Below are 16,111 nucleotides of genomic sequence, written 5' to 3' on the forward strand. Positions count from 1 at the left end.
ATCCATTTTCTTGATGGGTAGAAAACTTCATATGTAGCATGAGAAGCAATGATTCTCAATGGAACTTGTGCGACTCATGTATTGATGTGCATCTAGAATGTTTCATTTACCTCTGATAAAATAGTTCATTATCTATTGCACTGTGCCAATGAGTGTATGTTTATCCTCAGCAGTGTGATTTAAGGACTTGAATTGTCCAAATCTAATGAGGGAGCTCCAGTGTCAGTCTCAATGGCATACTATATAGTCAGCAATACTCATGGTAGAACATCTTTCTTTCCAGGCTATGAGGTTTGCATGTGAAAACATTGTCTCACATCAAATCTATCAAAACCCCATTCTGTATTATTGGCTCCAATGCCACAGGTGCAGCTGATATTATCCCAGATCACTTGTCCAAAGTATTGGATAATCTGGCTTCGAAAGGGGACAGACTCCATTGTGTGTGTGTGTGTGTGTGTGTGTGTGTGTGTGTGTGTATCTGTATGGCTAATGGTAATGTGATTAGCAACAGTGGAAATCACTTAGATTCATCTAAATTACAACATAATAGCAATGTGACCCTAACAGCAGTAGTACAAACTGTATCCCCTTTTCTTTAAAAAAAAAAAAAAAACGTATTCTGGTGAGGATAGAAAAAGATCTATGAAAAATCTGTTAAGTATAAAAATTTCCCTCCATTTCCAGAAGGAAAGGACCCCTCATCAAGTTATTTAAGATGGAACTATCTGTCCCTTCTCTTATGAAAATAGTTGTCAACACTTGTTGTAGGATTCATCTTCTTACATGTACGTCTGCCCTCTGTTCACACAGCTATATGTGTGATGGTGGTGGGTGGTTCACCTATTGCCCAGAGACCAATGGTGATAGTGTGCATCCATGGCAGCTTAAACAAAACAGCTGGACTTTCATTGCTATGACATTCCTGGCATCTTGAAATACTAACTACACAAAGTCCACTTCTGGGGTTGGATAGTATGTCATGGTGGTGAGAATCTCCTATTAGATAAAATGGACAGGCAGAACTTACACTGCATAACTTTGCAATAAGACATCCTGTAGAAGAATGTTGAGAGATTCCATTGGAGACTATTTATTCTCCGGTGTACAGCAATAGCAGATGTTATTGACCTTGCTCCAAGTGCCATGAGTTTCTCAGTGAGTCAGAAAGTTTTCTCCAAGAGCACAGAGTTGGAAGGTTGAGTCTGGAGTTCATTTCTCAATCAACTAAATTTTTGAATGCTCGTGTGTGTGTGCACGTGTGCACGCATGTACATATCACACACTGAGAAGCTCAAAACAACAGGTACAAGACAAAGAAAAGTTTCTGTACTTGGTGAACTTTCAGTTTAAGTTGAGCCCAGGGCCCTATACTTTCTAGGAAAGCACTCTGTCACTGAATTATACCCTCAATCTTCTTTTTACTTTTTATTTTAAGACATGGTCTTGTTATGCAGTGTAGGCTGGCTTTGAACTTGTAAACTTCTGTCTTCAACCTCCCAAGTATCTGGAGTTATAGGCCTGTGCAAGTACATCCCACTAGATAAAATTTTGAGAAGACAATGTAGGGTCCTCCATGCCTCTGAAACAGTGGGCAGGATGAGGATTCTATGGCTCCTAAGAGCCTTATGCTGTTCGTCAGGGACTTCACTTGCTCCAGAGGCTGCTAATTTTTAAGAGACAAGTATGTTTCCCTTTGGAAATAGCACCTCAGAAGTGACCCTATCTAGGTTCCTGAGTGGTACAAAGTATCATAAATGTTTGATTGTCACTAACTTTTAAAGAGTGGAGAAAAACAAGCTCTCCACTGCCTTCTGTAACTCCAAATGGAAAATCAGATTGGAACATTTTGCAAACATGACACCTCATCTTTGCAAGCCTGACGCCCACTCAGGCGGTTTGTGTTTCTGGGGCTGGTGTTTTGTTAGCGTGGCGAGGTGGCTCCTGTCCTCTCTGAGCTTCTCTGTCTAAGCCAGGGAAGCGAAATGGAACAAATTGCCTTCCCTGGAATCAAAGTCCATGATGTACATTATTGTTACCTAGGTTGTTGATTTGCTGTGGTGACTTCTGGCAACTTCCCCATGCTCCATTTAAAAGTAGCTAGTCCATAAATTGGAGTAGTAATGGGATTAGGTTTTGCATGTTGACCAAAGTGTGTCAAATTTGAATTTATTTCCAACTCTTTAAAAATAAAGAGTAAAGAAATCTGACTGACTTGGGTGACCTGCAGTTACTAACCTTTTTGACTGTGAACAGCTAACTTTACTTCCCTTGATGATGAAGATAATGGTATGTGCTCATCAAGTTTTTGTTAAGTGAAGTAATATAGGGGAAGCTTTGTTGAATCTTCCATCCACTGTGCTTAAAACAATTATTGATACATAATTAGTAGTAAATAAAATGTTTCTTCCCATCACCATCACCATCCTTACTATCACCACCAACAACCATCCTCATTCTCATCTTTGTCACAATTGATAGCAACATACTTCTTCTCGTGGATTCAGTAATAAAAATTCCTCAAAAGGACCATTATACAGTTGCAGTACTGATCCTTCCATTGACTGTTTTCTGGTCTGTAAAAGGGTGTGCAATGTTTATCTGACAGAAATTTGGAATTAAGGTGCTTGACACTCAGCAGGTGAGGGTCCAACATAGCTTCTCTCTCTGTTCTCCAGATGGTTCAGTATTGGTAGGAGCTGATTTCATCCCCATGATGGGGCATGTTCACAGATGGGCTTCCTAATGATAAGGCATATCTCTGTTGATATTTTTGTTTTTCTGTATCACAAGAGTTTCACTGGGAAGAAGAATCATAGTTCTTTTCTAGTCTATGAGTAAGGAAACTGGAGCACACAAAGGCTCGGTCCTATGCCAAGAGCTGTTCCATGACCCTCTACACTTCTCCATACTTGACATTAACTGATTCCATGGTCCAGCATTAATAAACAGTTAGAGGGTAGCAAACATTCTATGGCATTCATTTATGCTTTCCCACAATCCATAAAAGATTTACCACCATAAACCCATTCTCCTATGTCAAGGTGTTATGAAACAAAATTAACTCTGTATAATATTCTTTACTCTTGTGGCATAGTTTATTTGACTTTAAGAATGTTGGCACTGGAACTAGGGAGATGGCTCAGCAGTTAGTGGTCCTTGCTGACAAAGTCTGCTGACCCAGGCTTGATTCCCCAGTACTGATGTAAATCCAGATGAACAGGTGTCTCAAGTTTGTTTGCAGTAGCCCATTCTCTCAATTTTTCTCTCTCTGAAAGAAAGAAAGAAGACAGAAATGAAGGGAGGGAGGGAGGAAAGAAGGAAGAAAAGGGAATGTTACCGTGGCAAGCCAATATCCACATGGGGTTTTGTTGCCCAATATACCATGCATAGAATTTGAAAGATGAGACTATGCCACCTGAGGATTATGTAACTGCATGTCCTTTGGGAATTTTGATAGTGTCCTTGGAAACTCTTGAAGCAGGAGTTTTGGTACAGACAACCTAGCCCAGTATGTGATGTTTTGAAAAGAACCCTCAAAGAACTGATGGGTGAAGGACCAGTGTCCTATTGTGTTGCTTTGAATGCTTATAACACACAATCTCAACTCTGTTTTGGTTGTTTTAAGTGACTTTTGAAAGAATCATCATCATCATTCCCCAGAGAGTTTGTTCATCTTGGTCCCTGCTCTCTTTTTTATGAATTTTTTTTGTTCATTTTTATTTATTTGAGAGTGGCAGACAGAGAGAGAAAGAGGCAGAGAGAGAGAGAGAGAGATTGAGAGAGAAAGAGAATGAGAGAGAAAGAGAGGGAATAGGCATGCCAGGGCCTCCAGCCACTGCAAATGAACTCCAGACACATGCACCCCCTTGTGCATCTGGCTAACGTGATCCTGGAGATTTGAGCCTCGAACCGGGGTCCTGAGGCTTCACAGACAAGCACTTAACTGCTAAGCCATCTCTCCAGCCCCTTGCTCTCTTTTGTTCCCAGGTTAAAGGACAAGCATGCAAGCTTGGCTTTGTACTCATCAGAAGTACAAGGGACTCTTCGCTGTGGACTGTGGTCAGTGTCTCCACATGCTGAGCTCAGGCTCTGGCAAGGACAGTCCAGGGTTCTCTTGTCTAAAGCAGTTCAGAGACAAGTACCAGCAAATCCCTTCAAGGAGCTTGATTTTAACCCTGACGTCCTCATATGTCGGAGATACCCCAGAGTATGATCAAAAACAAAAATGCAGGACGACTGGAGAGATGGCTCTTATTGTTCTTATTGTGTGAGTTATTATTGTATAAGCATAAGGTATAAATGTAAAGGATATTGTACAAGTATAAGGACCTAGGCTCAGATCCCCACAACACACAGACAAGCTGGGTGTGGTGGTGCATGCCTACAGTCCCAACACCGGGGAGGCAAAAATGGGAGGGTATCTGGGATTGCTGACTAGCAAGTCTCACCAAACTGATGAGCTGTAGGTTCCTCAAGAGGAAGGCAAAGGGCAGCTGAGGAAGATGTCTGGTATTGTTCTCTGACCTCCACGTGCAGACACGTACATGCGCACAAGCACCCACACACATATCCGTGCAAAAAAAAAAAAAAAAGTGAGAATGCAAAGCTGGAAGGAATGTTTTCTTTCCTGGATTTTCTTTCTGATGCCTCAGAGCTAGAAATTAAATTTAAAGAAAAATAAACAAAAAGTCATCTAGTGGCTCCCAGAACTAGATAGACAGATAGACCTTCGGACCTCTCCTCCTCTCTCGTGTGATTTAATTCCACGGTCAATCACTTCAGAATCCCAGGCCACTCCCTCCCATCAAGCAGGTTCTCTTTTCATGGCCGAAAGTGTCAGCGACAAGCAGCTATTCACTGAAAGGGTAGATGGGACCCTTGAAACCATTCTTCCCCATTAGCAAGAAAGCCATGGTCAAAAAAACCTGACATTATTTTGATGTTTCCTTTGGGCTGTGTTTTTTTTTTTTTTTTAATAAAATAAAAAGAACAACATATTTGTAGCTTTAAATAAAGGGCCTCCTTTTGGCGTTGAAGCCAGGCTTCACAGTTTCATGAGAGAATGCTTCATATGAGGTTTCACTGTTGCTCATTAGAAGAGAAGATAAAACAATGAGCTAGGAGGAGGCAAAAGCACAAGGGAGGGAGGGAGGAAGACCATCTGCTTTTCCTTCAACTGACATCTTACATCTTCACTGGTATTTTGTGGTCATTGTTGCCACACTGTCTCTTAGCTAAGGTCTAGGGACGGAAATGGTTGTACTGTTCACTTGTCATATCACTGGATGGAAATGAAAGCATCTAGTTATTTAATGTATACTACATGCTTCCAACCCCTGCAGAAATCCTGTGAAGTCACTTTTCCTTGCCCCCATTCCACAGAAGCAGTGCTAGAGAGCAGAATATCACAGCAACATGTCTGAACACACAGCCCTGCTGGCTGGGATCTTCAGAGTAGCTTTCAGTGAGCATTTGAAAATCAATTAATAATGAACTGCACAGCTTTGTTCTAACCTCATGCTTTCGCATGTTCTTCTGGTGGGTTCTTGGCATGTATTATGCATGTGGAGTATACATGCATATGTGTACTCCTGTTCATAGGTATGTGGGTATACATGAGTGTGTGTGCATGGGGATGCAGAGGTTGGTGTTGGGTGTCGTCCTAAATCATCCTCCACTTTAGTTTTGGGAACAGGCTCTCTCACTGAACCTGGAGCTCAATGATTTGGCCAGACTAGCTAGGCAGTAAGCCCCAGAGCTTCCACTTTCCCAGCACTGGGTTCAGAGGCACGTCACCATGCTTGGCTTTTATGTGGGCACTGGGAATCCAAATCCAAGTCCTAATGCTTGCACAGCAAGTACCTCAGTGGCATTTTACCTGCTGAGCTTCTCCCAAGCCCCAACTCACAGTGTATTTTTGTAATTTACTTGTAGGTATCTCTTGCCTTCTTTGAACCTCCTTCATCCCTCTTCTTCTCCCCCTGGTACTCGAAAGCATACCTCCTCCCATCTTTGAAAATAAAATAAGATAGGAGCATGCTCCCCGGTGGATTTTATAACTTTGCATACCATATATTTAGTTTAGTAATGAAAAATTGCAGCTCCAGGCGATGCATAAGATAGCACTTCTAATGTTTTCTAAATAGCTGTTAGTGCAGTGGAGCTCTGAGTGTGTATATGTGCATGTGTGTGCGTGTGTGTACATGCATTCACTTCCTCTATATAATCATCTGCTCAGTGGTGCGCTGTGAAACCCAGGGCAGCAGTCAGAGGAGGAGCAAGCTGTGATTGATGGACCAGGCCTCCCCTGCAGAAGAGTCCCATCTGGGACTGGTTTGGGGAGCAGTCAGATGTTGAGGGGGAGGTCAGCCAGGCGGCATCAGCTCCCCCTCCGTCAACACCCCCATCATCCTCGTGGTGCCTGGCTCACACAACCTTGTTCCTAATCAAGGTTCGCTCTGGGCAGATGCTCTGTGGTGTGGGACTAGAACAGCTGCTAAGTTTATGGAGGAGAGAGATTACAGCATGGTGCAGCAGGTATTTCCAATTTTTCACTTGAAATGGATTTGAATGAGGCAGAAGCCAAAGCCTAGTGTTTCCTTGTGCAAAGCCTGGGCTTTCTGGAATACAGTTTGCATCTTAAATCAAGCCTGGTAAAAGCAGAGGAGTGTGTGTGTGTGTGTGTGTGTGTGTGTGTGTGTTGTGTGTAATGGATAGGGGGCTTTCTGCTGTGTGTGTGTGAATTGGAACTGTCTTAGGACCAGCAGGTTAATAGTGTCATTTTGCATCTTTCCTCTTTGTTCCCTTGCCCCTGGGGTATGATGCTATTTAGCTCAGCTCAGTTCAGCTGCAAGGGGCTTTCTCTGAATATGCACTATTTCTTGCTGGAGAAGTAGATCTGGCCAAACCAGGCTGCTGAAATAAAGTAAAGCAAACTGTCAGCAAGACTGAAAGCTGCAGGCAGTCACTGAGAAGGAACGCGCTCCTGTGGTGGGGGTGGGAGGGGCTTCTATTGTTGCCGCCTGCATTGCCGCGTGGTCAGATATAATCAGTGGCGTGATTAGGCCTTGATAATTCCTGTAAATTTCTTCGCATCACTAAGTCTGAGTTCTATCCAGGAGAGGGGCTTTGAGCAAGTAAGAAGATAGGGGATAAATAAATTCCAGAAGCGAATAGGAAGTGGACGCTCAAGAAGTTTGACTGTTAAGTCTGGGGACAACACCCACGGGCAGGCACACACCACACGTGCGTGCACAGGAAGGAAAAAAAAATAAACTTGATCATTTCCAAGTCTATCCTGGCAGCTGTGGAAACAGGCTCTTTGTCCTTCTTGCCATCAGGGAGTCCTCCGCAAAGATGCCCATTTCATGCTCTGCCACTTCACACTATTTCTCACTCAAAATGTGTTTTACATTCATTTTTGAGCCAAAATGTTCTGCAAAGTCCACATGGAAACTACCCTTTGTTCTCCTATTAGCTCTCTAGAACTTTAATAAACCATTTAGAGCAACGCATGGGAGGATGAGGATGTCTGGGCAAGAGAAACAAGAACAGCCATAATAATCCTATCTCCTCTGCCCATGTCAGTGCCAGCAGGAAGGGGTAAGTGTGTTGTGGTGATCAGAGAAAGGCTATGTGTGGCAGAGGCATGGCTCTGAATATATGCTTACAGGGGACTAAACATATTACAGTGTTTGTCTTAAAATAGCAATAATATGCTGGCTATTTCATGCTTCAGTAAAATACTTAAATTGAAATGACTTTTTGTTGTTGTTATTTTGCTTTTAAGAATAAAATTTGGTTGAGATTTAATAACCCTTTTGCTATACGTAACAAAGTGAAAGGAACCCATTGGGGCATCTGGGGTAACCACGGGCTTCCAGAGTATCACATAGGCTTTGACTTGCTCTAGGAGGTTTCATGAGTGAGGACAAGGACGTTTCCTCTATGTCTTTCCTCATGGACCTAATTCCTTTCATGCTTCCACACGATTATGCCCTGCAGTAGAGAATTTAAAACATGAGACCCTGATCTCTTCCTAGGCACTCCTTTTCTATTTTTTAATAAATATTTTAAATTAATCAATTAATTTACTTACTTATTCAAGAGAGAAGCAGATAGAGGATAGGCATGCCGGGACCTCTAGCCACTGCAAGTGAACTCCAGATGCATGCACTATCTTGTGCTTCTGGCTTCATGTGGGTACCAAATCTGGGTCCTTAGCCTTTGCAGGTAAGCGCACCTTACTCACTGAGCTATCCTCTCCAGCCTCTACTACCCCCTTTCTTATATTTAGCAGCTTCCCAAGAAAGCCTTGGCAGTCAAATTTAACGTTAAGTTTGCAGAAACTCTTGATGCATTTGCTGGGTGATGTAGGGGGAAACCTTTGCAAAGCAGAATCACTACCCATCAAGCACCCTGACTCTGCAAATATCCAAGTCTCTCTGATTATTTCATGGCTTTAGGGAAAGATTGAGGTGTCACATTGGGATAGAAAAACAAAACAAAACAAAACAAAATCAGCTTCAGCAAGTCAAAGACTGTCTGGCCAGAATGCTTACAATAATTTCACCCATCACCTACAAAAAACAGCTTTAGCTGGTACTAGGAGCCTATCCATGTGCCCAAGACTCACTATAACCTTAAGTGTAATAGGTGCCCTGACTGTTCTTATAGTTTTTCAGAAAATATGTTTCAGCCAAAGTCAGACTGTAGGAGCATCACTAGGGGAAAACGAAGGTACCTCTCAAGTCATTTGAAGGTGGAAAATAATTCCATGGGAAGTACAATGATCTTAATTAAATATTAGTTGTAATTAGCCTAAAGTGCAAATGTTGGGAATATTAATTAGGGTCTCTCTGGAGTGGCTGTTGGTGTTAATAAGTAACAGTAGGGGTCCTGGCAACATCTGTTTGAAACCTCCAGGTACAAGACATGGTTGACAGCCCACGTAGTGGATGCTCATGGCAGGCTGCTTGGCTACCACCGATTTGGTCTTTGTGTCCCGTGTCCGCATGAATGACCCGGTTCTGAGGGAGGCAGGTACTCCAGAACCAGTGGCGTCCTCAGCTAGTCTGAGCCTTTCTTGGGACAAGCCCCGAAAGCTGTGCAGCTGGGCCTTAAACTTGAGACGGTGTAGAGGTTTCCCATGCTGCTGTCCCACAGGTAGCCAGAGTCATGTTCCAAATCTAGCAAATAAAATTGAAGGCATCATTGCATCAAGTATCCCAGAACCTGACCTTACCATAGGAGGAGATGAAAACAGTATGGGGAGATCACAGTATATGTGATACAGAGAGGTTTATTTCAAAACCAGGAGCCAGCCTCTCCAGCTGGAGATTCTCTTATGAAATATAAGATAAAAATGGGTTCAGAATCAACTCCCAGCTTCCCTAAGAATGGCTTGTGGCTACGGGTTTGCAGAATTTTGCCCCAGTTCTACAACAGAACACCCTAAACTACAGAGTCAGTATTTGAGGGGCAGTGCACAGAAAGCAGGCCCCCTTGACCTCAGCTCAAGTGTAGTCCTTGGAGGAAGGGGACTGACCAGTGCCCTGTACGGTAATTGACACCCTGGACTCCAGGACTAGATGCCATTCCAGAGCTGAGACAACCAAAAATGGTCCCGTCATTGCCACATCCACAGTTTAAGATTTTTTTTTTTTTTTTTTTGCCATGAAGTGCCAGACCCAATGTCAAAGTCATTGCCCAGCTTGTCTTACAAATGCACTCCAGGAGGAAGCACTGGCTTTGCCGCTGTGTGTATACATGCATGTGTTGTTATGACTCAGAAACCTAGCGAAGGAAAGCAAGTTCCAGAAAAGATTGAGGATCATTCTGTGTACCATGGTTGCCATCCCTATCTTCAGCGCCAGCTAAGATCTCCCCTTCCCTGGGCTGAGTAGATGGCATTCCCCTACTTTGTATCTTCCAGCGTCATGGGAGCTTTACATCCTTTTCAAATTCCATGTGCAGTAGGAGCTTCCTAACCACAGCACACATATCTAATGTGATTCTGCTACTGCCACTAGAAAGCACTGGAAGATAGCAAATATTTGGGTTTTGAGGGCCACACAACCTCTGTTACAACAATCCAACTCTGCTCATCAAACAAAAGCAGCTGTGGACAATATGTAAGCAAATGAGCCCATTTATTGTACTGTGTCACAATAAAGTTTTATTGACAGAAACAAGCAGTGGCCTGGGTTTGATTCATCAGTCCTTTGCCAAACCTTCTCTAGTTCTACTCCTTAGCTCCTGACACCAGATTAAGTTTTACAGAACCCACATTTGCCTCTGCTTTTGGGTGTTACTCTGCAGTTTTGGCATGCTCATGGAGAGATGGGGTAGGGAATGTAGCATGGCCTCCTGTGTTCTTAGAGTCACAAAGGCAGGCAGGCAATGTCAGTGCCAAGAGTTAAATGAGATGTGGTCACAGGCTGTGTCAAGGTGTGGAGCACTGGCAGCTAACCTGAGCTGCTCATCCAGGCAGCTTGCTGGAGGAACCAGCTCTTGAGCTGGAATGGGAAAAAGAAAGGATTCACTGGGTGTTTTATCTGGATCTGAAGTGTCCCCTTTATAGGTTCTTGTGTTTGAACACTTAAATTTCCAGCAGATGTCGCTGTTTGATGTTGTGGAATCTTTAAAAGGCGGGACCTAGCTGGAGGAAGTGGGTCACTGGAGAGGACAGCCCTGACGGATTTATAGTCTGTCCTCAGTTCTAGAAGAATCTTTTTTTCTGCTTCCTGTGAGAAAGCAAGTAGCCTCATGCTGCTGTCTCCACAGTTGAGAGCCCCTCCTGACAACATGCTTTCCCCATCTCAATGGACTGTATCCCTTAAAACTGTGAGCCCAAAGAAACCCTTCCTTCTTTAAGCTGTTTCTCCTCAGCTAGGAGAGAACTAATATACCCAATAAGGGAGTGAGGGCAGGGAACACCTTTTCTTCTCCCTCAGCTGACTCTGGGCTTCTGTGAGGCACAGGCTTCTCCCACCCAAAGAGGGCTCTCAGATCCTGGGGAGGGAGGGAGTTGCAGTGGGAGCTTTGGGGAGAGTCCCTTTCTTCATGATATTTTTCTGATGTGGTCTTGTCCACGAGGAGAGAGCACCGTGGTCTTTGTGTTTCTATCCTTTGTATAACATGTACTTATGCGTGCTCCCCTGTGGGACTACACTGCCTGTGGAATCAGAGATGGGCAAGGTGGGCAGCTGTGGAAGCTGAAATGCACACTTAGACAGACACCACCAGCTCCAGAGCTGTGAACTGCCTTTTGAAAGCACCTCTGTACCCCACTATTTTAGGGGTTTTCGTCAGCCATAGAGAAATGACGGCACCATACAATTTCATTATACAGAAATTTGTCCATTTGAATATAACCTTGGAAAATAAGAAAAGGTTCAAGTTAAGTAACATAACACCAGAGGATGTTTATAAAAACATTCAAGACCTGGTGGACTGTAATAACCAGAAAAAGTAGCTTTAAAAAAAAGATACAGCAGGGCTGGAGGGATGGCTTAGCAGTTAAGGTGCTTGCCTACATAGCCTATGGACCCACGTCCAACTCTCCAGATCCCAGGTAAAACAGATGCACAAAGGTGAGGCAAGCGCAAGGTCACACATGCCCACTAGGTGGTACGGGCATCTGGAATTCAATTGCAGTGGCTGAGGCCCTGGTGGGCCAATTCCCTCTCTCTCTCCCTCTAACTCTCTCTCTCTAATAAATAAATAAATAGATAAAGTAGCCAGGTCTTTCATCCCGGCCACTCTGGAGGCTGAGGAAGGAAGATCATAAGGCCAAGAATCTGGAGGCTGTTGGTATGCACCTTTAATTCTAGTTCTCCGGAGGCTAAGGTAGGAAGATTGCCATGAGGTCAAGGCCATCATGGGCTACACAGCGAGTTCTTGGTCAGCCTGATGTAGAATGAGACTCTACTATAAGTAAAGTTCCTCCCGTCCCCCAAAAATGGTTCAAGACCAGCATTGGCTTTACCACAAAATAAACAGAACAACAACAACAACAAAAAGACACTTGACTGTGGGGATAGAGATTGGTGGTAGAGCACCTGGCCAGCATTCATGAGGTCTTGTGTTCCCATTCTCAAAACAAGAAAGAGGAAGATGGGGAAGGAAGGTGTTCTAAAGATGTACAACACAGAAATGACAGTTTATACTTGAAATGGGCCAAGGAGTTATTTCCTAAATTAAATCTCCTTGCCACACATGTGCGCCCAGGCGCTCCTGCACACGGACAGATGGGAACTGAGTAGATGGGCAGGGTAAGCTAATTAGCTGAAATACGCTGACCTTTTCACATTGTTTGCATACATAAAAACCCCGAGTGAGACATGTTAAATATACACATTTTATGTTAGGGAAACCTGGGTAAAACTATTGAAAACTAGGACATTTAATCCCCCTTATGTAACGAAAACAAACAGAGTTGCTTGACTGCCATGTTGCTCGATTCAGACTTCACACGGTGTCACCGAGGCTCGGGTTTCCTCTGTGTCCCTCAGGTCTTTGGCCCCACTTTCCTGTGGGGCCCCTCACCTACAGACAGGTCGTCTTTAAGTGGCAGTTCTTGGCAGCTGCAAGCTTACCCTACTTCTTCAGCTGCCAGTCACAGTGAAAACAAAACTTTGTCCCTAACAGTACAATAACCTCCTAGAGTGACAAAGCGCTCATTTGTGAGACCCCTGAAGGCTAAGCAGGTGGTCATGAACCCAATTTCCTGTGATTAAGGGCAGGCGGGCCTTATGATTAGCACATGATACCACATTTCTGTACCGCTTCCATATAACATGGTCCTGAATGGAAATGTTTCCCTAATGGAAATGAGGGCATCATCCCCCTGAGCAGGCGTGCACAGTGTCTTCTGTAATTTCTGGTTTTTGGTTTTGTTTTCATTTTTCAAGGTAGGGTCTTGCTCTAGCCCAGGCTGACCTGGAATTCACTGTGGATTCTCAGACTGGCGTCAAACTCACAGCAATCCTCCTACCTTGCCTCCCAAGGGCTGGGATTAAAGGTGTGTGCCACCATGCCCAGCCGTCTGTGATGTCTTGAGGAGAGATGGGATTCGTTACTCATGTATTCCCTGTGCCCCTAACTTCAGTGCTGACAGAACCATCTTTGTGTCCAGTGTTATGGGAAACAAGGTTCGAAAGAGAAGGAAGTGGGCATTCACCTTTAAGCCCACTAGCACAGACGTTCTGTAGGTGGAAGGAGCTGATGGTAACGTTTTCTACTGTGAAAAGGATTTAGATGTAAACTTGGCATGTCTAGCTTCTCAGTGTTACCTTGAACACGTTAATGAAGGGTTTTCTGGGAACAAAAGAAAAAGCTCTGTGAATGCTGAGGGAAACTGTCCCCAAGTCTGTGGAAAGCAACCTTCTCTAGCAGAATCTGGTGTCCCACCACATTGGCAGTGTGGGCACAGAAGCATGAACAACCCTGTTATCTTTGCTGTAGAATCTTAACAGTCACATCTAATTGACCACAGACAGTGAGAGATGACCTTATTTGATGTGCTTAATTGATAAGCCTTCCTCCCTCCCTTTCTCCCTTCCTTCTCTCCTCTTCTTCATTCACTACTTTCTTTTTAAAAAAATTCATTTATTTGAGACAAAAAGAGAGACTGGGCAAGCTAGGGCCTCTAGCCACTGCCAATGAACATCCATTCACATGTGCCACCTTGTGCTTCTGGCTTTATGTGGGCTCCAGGGAATCAAACATGGGTACTAGGGAATCAAACCTGGGTCCTCAGGCTTTGCAGGCAACTGCTTTAACTCTCGAGACCCTACTCCCTACTTTATCTTCCCTTCCCCTTTCTTCCTTTCTTCTGTCTTCTTTCTCTTTCCTTTGCTCCTTCTCCCCTTGCTACCTCCCTCCCTCCTTTCCTTCTATCCTGCTCTTTCTGACTATACAACCACATTTCTTAAGCACATGGAAAATTTGGAACTCTTGGCCACTGTTTCTTATGGCTTGTGCATATGTGTGCTCAAGTGTGTGAAGGTGGTGGAGTTATGGGGGCGGAGGTACAGGAGTGAAATGCTTCCTGAAATGGAAACATTTGAATTCAGGGTTTTTTTTTTTTTTGAATCGTTTTACTTGACTGTAATTATCACATTGCATGTTTAGGGTATAACAGAGGGTGAATTGTTATATAATGTCCTGTGCTTAAAAAAAACAAGACAGGAGTTTGGAGGAAGCAGATGTTGATTAACCAGTCTAAGAGTTAACTATATCTGTTTTATACAAAAAAACTCAAAGTCAGGCCATCACAGGGGGCATCTCTTTATCTAAGTTAGGTCCTCAGTTTTCTTCGGTAACTTCCATTGGCACTGGGAATGTCTCACATGAGTATGCCCCCCGACACACACGTGGGGGGGGGGGGCACAGCGGGTCCATAACCAGCCTCTCCCCCATCTCCTGGTATGCGCCAAGTCAAAAAACGGTTTGAATACATGGGTGGCTCCTTGTCTCAAGCGCATATTCATTCTCTTGAATCTCTCCTGGGCCTTTCAAGCATCCAATTAGGGCTCCGCAGTTACTTGGGGCAACACTATGTTTACCTCTTGCCTGGCTGCAATGAGATAAAAAGGCACCACTATGCCCATCTGAAATAAAAAAGATAAGTAAGTCCAGTCCAGGGGGATCCAAATGCCCTCAGTGTTAACAATGGTAAGCTAGGGCTGGAGAGATGGCTTAGCGGTTAAGCGCTTGCCTGTGAAGCCTAAGGACCCCGGTTCGAGGCTCGGTTCCCCAGGTCCCACGTTAGCCAGATGCACAAGGGGGCGCACGTGTCTGGAGTTCGTTTGCAGAGGCTGGAAGCCCTGATGCGCCCATTCTCTCTCTCTCCCTCTACCTGTCTTTCTCTCTGTGTCTGTCTCTTTCAAATAAATAAATAAATAATTTTTTAAAAATGGTAAGCTAGCTGTCTTAGAAAAGTCCCTTTGCGCCTGGATTTCTGCGTTTCTGGGCCGGGGCCGGTGCAAGGCCGAGGCCCGCGCTCCGAGGGTGGCCGCTCTGCAGGCGCTCACGTCTCTCTCCATCTCTGGTCCGCAGGGCAACCAGGACGCCGCTGCCGCCCCGGACACGATGGCTCAGCCTTACGCTTCGGCCCAGTTCGCCCCTCCTCAGAACGGCATCCCCGCGGAGTACACGGCCCCGCACCCGCACCCGGTCCCCGAGCACACGCTCAACGTGTACCCGCCCGCGCAGGCGCACTCGGAGCCCGGCGCGGACAGCGGCGCGCAGACCGTCTCCGGCACAGCCACAGTAAGTGGGCGCACGACGCGCACCCCTGGTCCCCTCGCTTCCGGTTATGCAGAGCACACTACGTCTGTTTGTAAACAGAAGCATTGACCTGGCTTCTGTAGCTTTTTTGTCTTTTTTGCTTTCCCCCAAGAAGCTCACCCCGAAGGGAGGTATAACATGGTGTTGGAAGCAGGCCACTTATCGAGCATGCCTGTGATCTTGGGTTCAGTCTGCATCATGCCAACTAAAACCGAGGCAGGAACAACACCAAAAATGAACAGCCCAGACACATAACTTGGGTAGCACACATTTCACCCATTGTGCATGTGATTTACTGATTTTTTTTTTTTTTGGAACATTTGCACAATTGAGCAACCTTGCCAAGATGATTCTGGAACATTCCATGCACCCTAGAATCCAATCTGATGCACCCATCCACTCCATCCCCGTTGAGTACTAGCTGATTCGTCCATGGTATGCCTGTAAGCTCCTAGATTCCAGATTTTTCATGCTGGTGCATAAGGAAGGGAGAGGTGTGAATTGCAATAGAACATGACAGAATTTCGGTGGGCAGGAGAACCGTGCTGGATCCTAACATTGGTGGGAAGCAGCAGACAGAATGAATGTTGATGGACTCAAAATATGCCAGTGAACAGAGAGCAAAAAGCTATTTTATCAGCACTATAAATGAAAACAGATGTAGTGGGCCAGTCATCCAAAGTACAGGTGAACAAAAAGGACTATATTAAATTAAATATCACTAAAAGTACGCACCACCTACCCTAGTCAGGCACCCTCTAAAGCCCATATGATCCACATTGAGGATAGCTTGCTCTGCAGACTTCCTTAGAGA

The 16,111-nt window shown here is 44.6% G+C and overlaps 1 protein-coding gene across 26 annotated transcripts in view; it reads left to right on the forward strand.

The window, feature by feature from the left end:
• Rbfox1 (RNA binding fox-1 homolog 1) overlaps positions 1-16,111 on the forward strand; it is a 1,978,359-nt gene that overhangs the window by 1,785,865 nt on the left and 176,383 nt on the right. For 25 of the 26 annotated variants that reach the window (XM_045161626.1, XM_045161611.1, XM_045161608.1 and 22 more), the window contains one exon: positions 15,067-15,279. The exons of the other annotated variant lie outside the window; for it this stretch is intronic. In XM_045161626.1, the coding sequence (XP_045017561.1) occupies positions 15,067-15,279 (213 nt within the window). The remainder of the gene's footprint in view (positions 1-15,066; positions 15,280-16,111) is intronic. 26 annotated transcript variants of the gene reach the window in all.

This window comes from Jaculus jaculus, chromosome 11 (genome assembly GCF_020740685.1).
Source record: "Jaculus jaculus isolate mJacJac1 chromosome 11, mJacJac1.mat.Y.cur, whole genome shotgun sequence".
Taxonomy (NCBI): domain Eukaryota; kingdom Metazoa; phylum Chordata; class Mammalia; order Rodentia; family Dipodidae; genus Jaculus; species Jaculus jaculus.